Source organism: Callithrix jacchus, chromosome Y, assembly GCF_049354715.1.
Source record: "Callithrix jacchus isolate 240 chromosome Y, calJac240_pri, whole genome shotgun sequence".
NCBI lineage: Eukaryota > Metazoa > Chordata > Mammalia > Primates > Cebidae > Callithrix > Callithrix jacchus.
Window position 1 is genome coordinate 3,448,962 of NC_133525.1, and position 13,387 is coordinate 3,462,348.

Consider the following 13,387-nt stretch of genomic DNA (forward strand, 5'->3'; position numbering starts at 1 on the left):
TGGGAGGCAGAGGTTGCAGTGAGCCGAGATCGTGCCGTTGCACTCCAGCATGGGCAACAGAGCAAGAGTCCATCTCAATAAATTTAAAAAAAAATTTAATTAGGGAAAAAAAACCTGCCTACAAATAGAGTCACATCCTGAGATACTGGGGGGATTAGGGATTGAACGTGCGGGTTTTGGGCTTGACCCATATCTGTAGCATGTTGATTTTCCCCCCGTGGGCTGGTTTTCCTACATGACATTCCTAGATGTGCTTTTATGCCTCGTAGCTGGGGACTTGATCCTGTAATCCCCACTGCTCGCTCTAAGAGAAAGCTCAGCGGCCACGTGAAACAGTTTCGACACCCTTGGCCTCCAGGATCTCGTGGAGGGTCTGTGGGAGGAAAAAGGGCTTGGCAAGTGACTCACTGAGTCCCCCCGCACCTGTTTTTAACGGGCAGGCCCTATTCACCGCCTGCAAGCTGAAGGTGTTTGATCTGTTAAAAGACGAAGCTCCCCAGAAGGCCGCGGGCATTGCCAGCAAAGTGGACGCCTCTGTGTGCGGCACGGAGAGGCTTCTGGACTTCTGCGCATGCCTGGGGTTCCTGGAGAAGTCAGAGCAAGGTAATGAGACTCTAACTTCGGCTTTGGCCCTGAGAATCTTGGCAGGGGGAAGTAAGTCACTGAGGGATGGTGACCTGGAGCCCAGGCAGGGTGAGGAAGGAGGGCCAGACCTTCTGTACCCTCTCTGCCCTCAGGGTCGCTGCTGTTCCCAAAAGGATTAGAAGCAGACGGTGGATGAGAGAGGGAACAGCGGTGGCTGCGAGTAGGCGGGAGAAATGCAGGCTCCTTATGAGGTCTGGTCTCAAAGTGGGCGTATCTAGTCAGTGTTCTCCTGAGAAAAAAACCCAACACGGGGACACAGACATGTCTTTACTTGTTTATTTATGTTTATAGACAGATAACCTGGATGGGTGGGTAGACAGATACATGGATAGACGATAAATGTATAGATACCTCGATATAGATGGATGATGGAGACGGATAGACATAGATGATAAGTAGAGCTGATATGTAAATGGATAGATAGATGGATGGATGCATTGATGAATGGATGGATAGATAATAGTAACTGGATAGATGGATGGATGGGAAGGTGGATGGGTTGGTAGATCAGTGAATGGGTGAACAGATGGGTGGGTGGGTGGGTGGGTGGATGAATGGGTAAATGGGAGGGTGGGTAGCGAATGGATGGATTGGTGAATCGGTGGATGGGTGCATGGATGGGTGGCTAGATCGATGGATGGGTGGATGGTTGGATGGGTGGATGGGTGGATGGATGAATGGATGGATGGATGGGTGGATGCTTGGATGGATGGATGAGAGTGTGGATGAACAGATGTATCATTGGATCGGTGGATGGGTTGTTGGGTGAGGGAATGGATGGATGAGTAGATGGATGGATTGGTGATTGGGAGGGTGGGTGAATAGATGGATGGATGGATGGATGGATGGATGGATGGTAGATGAGAAGATGGATGAATAGATGTATCACTGGATCGGTAGATGAGTAGTTGGGTAAGGGAATGGATGGATGAGTGGGTGGGTGGATGGATGGATGGATGAATGGGTGGGTGGGAGGATGCATAATTGGATGGGTGGGTAGATGGATGGATGGGAGGGTGGATGAATACATATATCAGTGGATTGGTGGATAGCTAGTTGCATGAGGGAATGGATGGATGAGTGTGTGCGTGGATGGGTGGATGGATTGATGGATGGATAGGTGGGAGGGTGCATAATTGCATGGGTGGGTGGATGGATGGATGGATGGATGGATGGGAGGGTGGATGAATATATGTATTCGTGGATCAGTGGGTGGGTAGTTGCGTGAGGGAATGGATCAATGAGTAGGTGGATGGGTGGATGGATGGATGGGTGATTGGGAGGGTGGGTGGATGGATGGATGGGAGGGTGGATGAGTGGATGTATCAGCAGATCAGTGGATGGGTAGTTGCGTGAGGGAATGGATGGATGAGTGGGTGGGTGGATGGATGGATGGGAGGGTGGATGGGTAGTTGCGTGAGGTAATGGATGGATGAGTGGGTGGATGGGTGGATGGATGGATGAGAGGGTGCAAAATTGGATGGGTGGATGGATGGACAGATGGATGGATGGATGGATGGATGGGAGGGTGTATGAATAGATGTATCAGCAGATCGGTGGATGGGTTGTTGGGTGAGGGGATTGGATGAATGAATGCATGGATGTGTGGATGGATGGATGGGTGATTGGGAGGGTGGGTGAATGGATGGATGGGTGGGTGGATGGATGGATGTATCAGTGGATCGGTGGATGGGTAGTTGCATGAGGGAATGGATGAATAAGTGGGTGGATGGATGGGTGTGGACGGGTGGATGATACATGGATGGATGGATCAGTGAATCAGTGGTTGGGTGGATGGATGAGTAGGTGGGTGATTGGGTGGATGATGGATGGGGTGGATGTGAGGATGGATGGGTGGATTATTGGATGGGTGGATGGATGGGTGGATGGGTGGGAGGGTGCATAATTGGATGGATGGATGGATAGATGGTAGGGTTGATGAACATGTATCAGTGGGTCAGTGGATGGATAGTTGGGTGAGGGAATGGATGGATGAGTGGGTGGATGGGTGGATCAGTGAATCAATGAATGGGTGGATGGATGAGTTAGGTGTGTTGATGGATGGATGAATGGGTGAGCGGTTGGATGGGTGGATGAGTGGGCATGTAGGTGGGTGGGTGGGTGGGTGGCTGGGTGAATGGATGCATGAGTGAATGACTAGGTGCGTGATTGGGAAGGTGGGTGAATGGATGGATGGATGGTTGGAAGGATGGGTGGATGGATAGATGGATGAGTTAGGTGAGTGGATGGATGGATGAATGGGTGGGCGGTTGGATGGATGGATGAGTGGGCGTGTAGATGGGTGGATGGATGGGTATGTGAATGGATGGATGAGTCAATGACTAGCTGTGTGACTGGGAGGGTGGGTGAATGGCTGGATGGATGGATGGATGGATGGATGGATGGATAGATGGATGGATGGATGAGAAGCTGGATGAATACATGTATCAGTGGGTCGGTGGATGGGTAGTTGGGTGGGGGAATGTATGGATGAGTGGGTGAGTGGGTAGATGGTTGGATGAATGGGTGGGTAGTTGGATGGATGGATGAGTGGGTATGTAGATGGGTGGATAGATGGGTGGGTGAATGGATGGATGAGTGAATGACTAGGTGCATGATTGGGAGGGTGGGTGAATGGATGGATAGATGGATGGATGGATGGATGGATGGATGGATGGATGGATGGATGGATGAGAGGGTGGATGGATGAGAGGGTGGATGAATACACATATCAGTGGATTGGTGGATGGGTAGTTAGGTGGGGGAATGTATGGATGAGTGAGTGGATGGGTAGATGTATGGGTGGGTGAGTGGATGAATGAGTGAATGACCTGGTGGCTGATTGGGATGGTGGGGGATGAGTGGGTGAGTGGGTGGATGGCTGGATGGATGGGTGGGTGAGTGGATGGATGAGTGAATGAGTAGGTGGGTGATCGGGAGGGTGGGTGAACAGATGGATGGGTGGGGAATGGATGGATAAGTGGATGGATGGGTGGATGGATGATGTGTTTTGTGAATCAAACAGAACTCTTCAGCACGATGCTAGAACAGAGAGCACATGGCCAAGTCCTTGAGTAGCTTGGGAAGGGCAGGAGGACAGACGACGCCTGAGCAGATTAGGAGACAAAGCATGCTGAAGTCGAGGCCCCAGAGGCTGCGCCCTTGCCACAGAGACACGTGACTATATCATTAAGAGTTCGGAGCATAGGAGGCAGAACGTCTTCCCAGCTAGAGGAGTTCAGTGCCATTCTCCTGTACTAAAAATCATGGTGGCTCATGCCTGTAATCCCAGCACTTTCAGAGGCCAAGGTGGGTGGATCACCTGAGATCAGGAGATTGAGACCAGCCTGAGCAACGTGGTGAAACTCTGTCTCTACTAAAAATACGAAATTACCCAGGTGTGGTGGCGCGTGCCTGTAGTCCCAGGTACTTGGGAGGCTGAGGCAGGAGAATCACCTGAATGCAGGAGGGGAAGGTTGCAGTGAGCCGAGATTGTGCCACTGCACTCCAGCCTGGGCAACAAGAGCGAAACACTGTCAGAAAAGAGAGAGTGAAGGGAGGAAGGGAGGGAGGGAAGGAGGGAAGGAGAGAAGGAAGGGAGGGAGGGAAGAAAGGAAGGAGGGAAGGAAATCATGATGAATATGGAGAAGGGGTTTGTGCACTTGACGTCTAGGAGCAGCTGTCGTCTGCACGGGCTGCCTGCTCCACAGTAGGTGTCAGGAACGGTCACCTTTCATGACCAACTTGAACCCAGGGCCGCTTCTGACACAGCAGAACCAGAGAGGTGCCAGGCCATCTGTTTACACGTATGGGTGTCCACTGACAGGTCCTCCGCCTTCCAGCCTCTCGTTCTGTGGGAGGGGGCGTCCTGGCAGGGAGCTTGCGGCCTGCGTCTGCGGACAGCTGACCTGGGCATGAAGTGGGTGGAAGGAAGAACTTCCCTGTATCACTCGGGGCTATCCAGGGCAACAGAACCCCTAGGATGTAACCTAGAAGATTTATTTATTTATTGTTTAGATGGAGTCTCACTCTGTCGCCCAGGCTGGAGTGCACTGGGAAGACCTCGGCTCACTGCAACCTTCACCTCCTGCATCCAAGCAATTCTCCTGCCTCAGCCTCCCAAGTAGCTGGGGCTACAGGTGTGCGCCGCCCCAGCTGCCTAATTTTTGTTATTTTTAGTAGAGATGGGAAAACATCTTGGCCAGGCTGCTGTCAAACTCCTGACCTCATGTTCCACCCACGTCGGCCTCCCAAAGTGCTGGGACTACAGGTATGAGCCACCATGCCTGGCCTATTTTTTTTAAAAGGAGTCTGGCTCTGTCCCCCAGGCTAGAGTGCAGTGGCACGATCTAGGCTCACTGCAACCTCCCCCTCCCGGGTTCGAGCGATTCTCCTGCCTCAGCCTCCCGAGTAGCTGGGATTACAGGCGCCCACCACGACGCCTCTATTTTTAGTAGAGACAGGGTTTCCCCATGTTGGTCAGGCTGGTCTCGAACTCCCGACCTCGTGATCTGCCCACGTCGACCTCCCAGTGTGCTGGGTTGACAGGCATGAGCCACTGCGCCTGGCCTCTTTAGATAGAGTCTTGGTCTGTCACCCAGCCTGGAGTGCAGTGGCAGGACCTCCACTCTCTGCAACCTCTACCTCCCGGGTTCAAGTGATTCTCCTGCCTCAGCCTCCTGAGTAGCTGGTATGTCAGGCGCCCACCACCACGCCTGGCTAATTTTTGTTACTTTTGGTGGACATGGGGTTTCTCCATGTTGGTCAGGCTGGTCTCGAACTCCTGACCTCGTGATCCGCCTGCCTCGGCCTCCCGAAGTGCTGGGTGACCGCATGAACCACCGCAGCCGGCCTCCTTGGGTTTCCTTGTTCTGAGGTCACATGAGCATCCTGTTTCTTCAGGTTACAGTAACACAGAGGCGGCAAACCTCTACCTGACGTCGGATGGTGACTGGTCTCTTCATGGCTTCATCATGTACAGCAGTGAGGTCACCTGGAACCTCTTTACGCACCTGGAGTTCGCCGTCCGAGAGGGAAGAAACCAGCACCACCGGGTGCAGGGGAAGAAGGCGGAAGATGTGTTCCAGGTAGGGGGAGCCGCCGCGGAGCCTTTCCGCCTGGCGTGCGTCCTGCTAAGGCACGTTGGCGCACAGGGCAGCGTGGGCGCCTGGATCAGTCGGTCTCCAGGCCGGCACATCCCAAAGCCTTGGTGCTGTGGCTGTGTCTTCAGTCACCTCTGGAAAGGCCCACCGTAGCTATCGTCCACTGTTACCCCGCAGCAGCTGCAAACAGAACTGCCAGTGGCCGGGCGCGGTGGCTCACGCCTGTCGTCCCAGCACTTGGGGAGGGGCCGAGGTGGGTGGATCACGAGGTCGGGAGTTCAAGACCAGCCTGACCAACATAGTGAAACCCTGTCTGATAAAAATACAAAAAATCAGCCGGGCGTGGTGGTGGGCGCCTGTAATTCCAGCAACTCAGGAGGCCGAGGCAGGAGAATCGCTTGAACCCGGGAGGCGGAGGTCGTAGTGAGCTGAGATTGCGACATTGTACTTCAGTCTGGGACACAACAGCAAAACTTCATCTGAAAAAAAAAAATAAGAAACCAGAATTTCCTCCCAGAAAGGGGTTTGGAGGCCGTACGTCGGAACTCACACCTGGAATCCCTGCACTTTTTGAGTCGAAGTTGGGAGGATGGTTTCAGCCCAGGAGTTTGAGACCAGCCTGGCCAACACAGTGAGACCCCATCTCTATAAAAACAATGAAAGATGAGGACGGGCTTGGTGGCATGAGCCGGTCATCCCAGCCAGCTTGGGAGGCCAAGGTGGGATGATCACCTGAGGTCAGGAGTTCGAGACCAGCCTGGCCAACATGGGGAAACCCCATCTCTACCAAAAATGCACAAAATTAGCCGGGCTTGGTGGCGGGCCTGTGATTCCACCTACTCGGGAGGCTGAGGTGGGAGAATCGTTTGAACCCGGGAGGCGGAGGCTGCAGTGAGCCAAGATCCCATTCATCTCCACACAGGCTGGAGATACTCTTGTCTCTCTGTTTCTGTGTTTCTGTCAAGAACACAGAGAGACTGAGACAGGGAGGCAGAGACAGGGAGGCTTGGAGAGACAGAGATAGAGGCAGAGAGAGAGACAGAAGGAGATGGAGAGATAGAAAGAGAACAGAGAGGGAGACAGACGCACAGAGGGACACACAGACTCACAGAGGGAGACAGAGACATGGAGGCTTGGAGGGACAGAGATAGAGGCAGAGAGAGACAGAAGGAGACAGAGAGATAGAGAACAGAGACAGCGAGACAGAGACACACAGAGGGAGACAGAGATAGGGAGACAGGCAAGGAGGCTTGGAGGGACAGAGATAGACGCAGGAAGAGACAGAAGGAGATGGTGCGATAGAGAACAGAGACAGCGAGACAGAGACAAACAGAGGGAGACAGAGATAGAGGCAGGAAGAGACAGAAGGAGATGGTGCGATAGAGAACAGAGACAGCGAGACAGAGACACAGAGGGAGACAGAGATAGGGAGATAGACAAGGAGGCTTGGAGGGACAGAGATAGAGGCAGAAAGAGACAGAAGGAGATGGTGAGATAGAAGGAGAACAGAGACGAAGGGAGACAGAGTGACACAGAGACAGAAGCCAGCAGTGGAGAGAGAAGCCGAGAGGCGCAGACAGGGGCCCCGAGCCGGAGTGAGCAGCCAGCCTGGGCCTCGAGGAGGATGCCCTGACTCTGTCGCTGCTGCCTGCCAAGGGGAGAGCCGGGGAGGCCACGAGGGATTTGGGGAGCCAGGGTGGAGGGTCTGTCCCCTGGGAGCCAGGCTCAGGAGCAGGCTGGGCAGGGCTTCCTTGCCCAGGGGGGACAAGGCACATCCAGGGTGGGAGTGGTGAGCGCAGCCCTGACCAGGACTGACCTGGGTTCCTCTGTGGCCGGGGTGGGTACCACCATGAGACCTGGGGCAGCTAAGAGGACCATATTCTCTGTCCGGGAGGATCCCCCTCTGCTTCCCTCTCCCCGGTTTTCCACGTTGAGATGTCCGTGGGTGACCCGGAGCTTCCAGGGTGAAAAGCCTCCTTGTCTGGGAAACTCGGATGCTTGCAGGTCACGCCGTGTGTGGACCCAGTGATTCCAAGGAGATCACCTCCAATTTGGGGGTCCTCTGTCCCCAGCCTTGGCACAGACATGGGTGCCCCACGCAGCTGTGCCATGAAGCCCCCTCTGCAGCGCAGGCGCCAGGGCCTGTGTGTTTTCTGCCTGGGGACAGGCCGAGCGAGCCCCCGGCCCGTGCGCCCCTGAGCCCCCGCTGTGTTCCAGGACGTGCTCTACCAGAGCCCCGAGACGCGGCTGTGGTTCATGCAAACCATGCATGGCCTGTCCAAGCTGAATGCGCGGTACATAGCCACCGCCTTCGACCTGTCTGGCTTCTCCTCCGCCTGCGACGTGGGAGGTGGGTACAACCCCCCTGCCCTGCCACCACTCCTCCCGTGACTTTGTCTGTATTAAGCTGCAGGCATTAACCGGGCGCAGTGGCTCACGCCTGTAATCCCAGCACTTTGGGAGGCCAAGGCGGGCGGATCATCTGAGGTCAGGAGTTCGAGACCAGCCTGGTCAACATGGAGAAACCCTGTCTCTACTAAAAATACAAAAATTAGCCGGGCATGGTGGCGTGCGCCTACAGTCTCAGCAACTCAGGAGGCTGAGGCAGGAGAATGGCCTGAACCCAGGAGGCAGAGGTTGAGTCTTGCTCTGTCGCCCAAGCTGGAGTGTGATGGTCTGATCTCAGCTCACTGCAACCTCCACCTCCCGGGTTCAAGCGATTCTCCTGCGTCAGCCTCCCAAGTAGCTGGGATTACAGGCACCTGCCACCACAACTGGCTAATTTTTGGGCAGGCTGGTCTCGATGTCTTGACCTGGTGATCCACCCGCCTCGGCCTCCCAAAGTGCTGGGATGACAGGCGTGAGCCACCGTCCCCGGCCGTGGTGTCTGCATCCCCATGGCAGGAAGGAGAAGGGAGGAGTACAGACCCCCACCCCGGGCTGGAAGGATTTCCCTCCAAGTCTGTGTCCCCACACGTGGCCCCGAATGGCTGCTGTGGCACCGGCCATCGCGTGAACGTTACTTCTACTCGGTTGAGCTTTGGAGGGTGGTCAGGGTTCCGACGGCACCGGGACGACCCGGCCGCACAGCCGGCATTTGCTTCCCCGCAGGCTGCACGGGCGCGCTGGCCCAAGAGCTGGTCCGGGAGAACCCGCATCTGCAGGTGACCGTGTTCGACCTCCCCGAAACCATCGAGCTGGCCGCACACTTCCAACCCGCCGGGCCGCAGGCGGCTCAGGTCCAATTCGCTGCCGGTGAGGCTTCCTCGCGTTTGCCCTGCTGCCTCACCGCCTTCCAGAGAGCACGCGGGGCGGCGTGCGTGCATGCGTGTTTCTGTGTGTGCTTTTCCACAGTATGTGTCTCTGGGTGTCTGTGTGCATAGCTGACTGTGCTGTGCTTGTGTGTCTCTGTGTGCTATGTCCTTGTGTGTGGTGTATATGTGTCTCTGTGTGGTGTGACCTTGTGTGTCTGTGCGTGAGACTCTGTGTCTGCGTCTGCACACGTGTCTGTGCATGGCATGTCTCTGTGGTGTGTGGTGGTTGTGTATGTGTCTGTGAGGGTGTATAGGTGCGTGCGTCTCTGCGGGTGTGTGTGTGTCTGTGTGTGTGTCTGCATCTGTGTGCATGGTGTGTGTCGTGGGTCTCTGCATTTGTGACTGCTGCAGGTGTGTGTGTGCCTGTTTGTGTGTCTGTGTGGGTTTCTGTGTTTGTGTATGTCTGTGTGGGTGTTTGTGTGTGCATGTGTGTCTGGTATGTTCTTCCATGCGTGTCTGTGCATGAGACCGTCTCTGTGTGTGTGTGTGTCTGCATCGATGTGCATGGTGTGTGTCGTGGGTGTCTGTGCATATGTGACTGCTGCGGGTGTGTGTGTGTCTGTGTGTCTGTGTGGGTTTCTGTGTTTGTGTATGTCCATGTGGGTGTTTGTGTGTGCATGTGTGTCTGGTATGTTCTTCCATGCGTGTCTGTGCATGAGACCGTGTGTGTGTGTGTGTGTGTGTGTGTGTGCAGTTCTGTGTGGTGTGTGGTTGTGTATGTATCTGAGGGTATGTGTGTATGTGTATGTCTGCGTGTGTCTCTGCGGGTATATATGTGCATGTCTGTGGGTCTGCCTCTGTGTGCATGGTGTGTGGCTGTGGATGTCTGTGCGTATGTGACTGTTGCGTGTGTGTGTCTGTGTGGCTTTCTGTGTTTGTGTATGGCCGTGTGGGTGTTTGTGTATGCATGTGTGTCTGTTATGTTCTTCCATGTGTGTCTGTGCATGAGACCGTCTGTGTGTGTGTGTGTGCGCGTGTGTGTGTGTGTAGTTCTCTGTGGTGTGTGGTTGTGTATGTTTCTGAGAGTGTGTGTGTGTGTGTGTGTCTCTGCGGGTGTATGAGTGCATGTCTGTGTGTCTCCCTCTGCGTGCATGGTGTGTGGCTGTGGGTGTCTGTGTGTATGTGACTGCTGCGCGTGTGTGTGTGTGTACCTGTGTGTGGGTGCGTCTCTGCGTGTCCGGGCATGTCTGTGGGTGCCTGTTTGTGGCGTGTGATGCATGTGTGTCTGTGACTGTATGTGCGTCGGTGCATCTGTGTGGCTATATGTGCGATGCCCGTGTGTCTGCGTCCCTGGGTATGCCTGTGTGTGTGTGTGTGTGTGTGTGGGTACACAGAGACACGAGGGCATCTCTAACCAGGTAGACGTGGCCAGGCGCGGTGGCTTACGCCTGTAATCCCAGCACTTTGGGAGGCCAAGGTGGGTGGATCACCAGAGGTGGAGAGATCGAATCCAACCCGACCAACATGGAGAAACCCCATCTCTAGTAAAAATACAAAAACTCGGCTGGGCACAGTGGCTGATGCCTGTAATCCCAGCACTTTGGAGGCCAAGGTGGGCAGATCACCTGAGGTCGGGTGTTCGAGACCAGCCTGACCAACATGGTGAAACCCCATCTTAAAAAAAAAAATACAAAAAACTTAGCCTGGTGTGGTAGCTGATGCCTGTAATCCCAGCTATTCGGGAGACTCAGGCAGAAGAATCACTTGAACCCAGGAGGTAGGTGGAGGTCTCAGTGAGCCGAGATCAGACCAGTGCACTCCAGCCTGGGCAATGAGCGAAACTCCACCTCGGAAAAAATAAATAAATAAAACAATAATAGTAATGGTAAATACGCCGGACGCGGTGGCTCACACCTGTCATCCCAGCACTTTGGGAGGCCGAGGCGGGTGGACCAGGAGGTCTAGAGATCGAGACCATCCTGGTCAACAAGGTGAAACCCCGTCTCTACTAAAAATACAAAAAATTAGCTGGGCATGGTGGCACCTGACTGTAGTCCCAGCTACTCGGGAGGCTGAGGCAGGAGAATTGCCTGAACCCAGGAGGCGGAGGTTGCGGTGAGCCAAGATCGCGCCATTGCACTCCAGCCTGGGTGACAAGAGCGAAACTCCGTCTCAAAAAAAAAAAAAGTAATCTTGGCCGGGTGCAGTGGCTCACACCTATAATCCCAGCACTTTGGTTGACTGAGGCAGGAGGATCACAAGGTCAAGAGATCGAGACCGTCCTGGTCAACATGGTGAAACCCCGTCTCTACTAAAAATACAAAAATTAGCTGGACATGGTGGCACGTGCCTGTAATCCCAGCTACTCGGGAGGCTGAGCCAGGAGAATTGCCTGAACCCAGGAGGCGGAGGTTGCGGTGAGCCGAGATCGTGCCATTGCACTCCAGCCTGGGTAACAAGAGCGAAACTCCGTCTCAAAAAAAAAAAAAAAAAAATAGAAAGAAATCAGCCAGGCTTAGCGGCTGGTGCCTGAAATCCCAGCTACTCAGGAGGCTGAGGCAGAGAATCACTTGAACCCAGGAGGGAGGCGGAGGTAGCAGTCAGCCGAGATCAGACCAGTGCACTCCAGCCTGGGCAACAAGAGCAAAACTCCATCTCAAATAAAGAAGAAAATAATAATAAATACAAAAGAACCACCAGGTGGGCGGCTGTGTGAAGCTGTCCTGGGTGCAGGTAGTCAGTGGGGAGTGGAGATGGGGAACGGCTGACCTCCGTGACCACGGGTGTCCACGGCACCGAGGCCACAGAAGGAGACCACTCAAGAGCTGCAACAGGGCGGCCCCAGGTTAGACTGAGAGAGGTGGCAGCCGCAGGTGCCTGCATGGATTGAGAGGAGACGCCTCCCGAGCCGTGACTCGGCGGCATCCGACGTCGGCCAGGCCTGCGGGCAGAGGCGCTGGGCACCTCCATGCCCCTCTTCCCCCCAAGGTTTCTGGGTACCTTTCTAGTTTTTAAAGAAACACAATTGGCCGGGCACCGTGGCTCACATCACTAAACCCAGCACTTTGGGAGACTGAGGCAAGAGGATCACAAGGTCAAGAGATCGAGACTGTCCTGGTCAACATGGTGAAACCCCGTCTCTACTAAAAATACAAAAATTAGCCAGATGTAGTGGCAGGTGCCTGTAATCCCAGCTACTCAGGAGGCTGATGCAGGAGAATCGCTGAGGTGGAGGTTGCAGTGAGCCGATAATCGAGCCACTGCAGCCCAGTGACACAGAGAGACTCCATCTCAAAACATACACACACACGCCACAGTCGCCCTACAGCTCGTCTGCAGGAGAAACAGAAATGCTAAAGTTTATTTTACTTTTTGAGTCTTGCTCTGTCAGCCATGCTTAAGTAAAGTGGTGTGATCTCAGCTCACTGCAGCCTCCACCTCCCGGGTTTGAGCGATTCTCCTGCCTCAGCCTCCCGAGTAGCTGGGATTACAGGCGCCCACACCACACCCGGGTAATTTTTGTATTTTTAGTAGATAGATGGGATTTTTGTATTTTTAGTAGGTAGTCGGGGTTTCACCATGTTGGCCAGGCTGGTCTCAAACTCCTGACCTCAGGTGATCCGCTCAGCTCGGCCTCTGAATGTACGGGGATGACAGGCATGATCCACTGCACCCAGCTATTTTGTTTTGTTTCCTTTTTGAGTTTGAGACGGTGTCTCCCTCAGTCGCCCAGGCTGGAGTGCGGTGCCACTGTCTCAGCTCAGGGCAACCTCCACTTCCCGGGTGCACGTGGTCCTCCTGCCTCAGCCTGCCGAGTACCTGGGATGACAGCACACGCCACCACACCCAGCAAAGTTTTGCTTTTTTAGTAGAGACGGGGTTTCACCGCGTTGGCCAGGCTGATGTCGAACTCCTCAGCACATGTGATCCACCCGCCTCGGCCTCCCAAAGTGCCAGGATTACAGGCATGAGCCACCGCGCCCAGCCTTGAATGTATGTTTTAAGGGGAGACCGTTCACTGCCCTACAGCAGACCATCTTATTTCCACAATTACCGAGCGGTGTGTAGCTACGTACACCCCCTGCACCCAACCCTCCCCGGGCGCCTGAATCGGGGAATTGCCAGCGAAGACCTGACTCCCCCCTGGCAGACGGAGACTCCGCTTCATGCTGACTCTGCCTGCCTTGCCCGGATCACACCCCTGAATTTCCTGCCTTTTTTTAAAATTTTTTTTGGTCAGCCAGGCTGGAGGGCAGTGGTGCAATCTCGGCTCCCTTCAACCTCCCCCTCCCAGGTTCGAGCGACTGTTCGGCCTCAGCTGCCCAAGCAGCTAGAATTACAGGTACCCGCCAGCACGCCCGGCTAACTTGTATTTTTAGTAGCGAT

General features: G+C 54.6%; 1 protein-coding gene across 10 annotated transcripts in view; it reads left to right on the forward strand.

Moving 5' to 3' along the window:
• The window catches only part of LOC100387365 (acetylserotonin O-methyltransferase like), a 44,999-nt gene that overhangs the window by 24,003 nt on the left and 7,609 nt on the right, over positions 1 to 13,387 (forward strand). For 8 of the 10 annotated variants that reach the window (XM_078364449.1, XM_078364454.1, XM_078364453.1 and 5 more), the window contains 4 exons: positions 441 to 603; positions 5,548 to 5,732; positions 7,965 to 8,097; positions 8,859 to 9,002. In XM_078364449.1, the coding sequence (XP_078220575.1) occupies positions 441 to 603; positions 5,548 to 5,732; positions 7,965 to 8,097; positions 8,859 to 9,002 (625 nt within the window). Of the gene's footprint in view, positions 1 to 440; positions 604 to 5,547; positions 5,733 to 6,115; positions 7,241 to 7,964; positions 8,098 to 8,858; positions 9,003 to 13,387 lie in introns of those variants that run through there. The other 2 variants (XM_078364458.1, XM_078364457.1) reach the window with 2 other exon arrangements.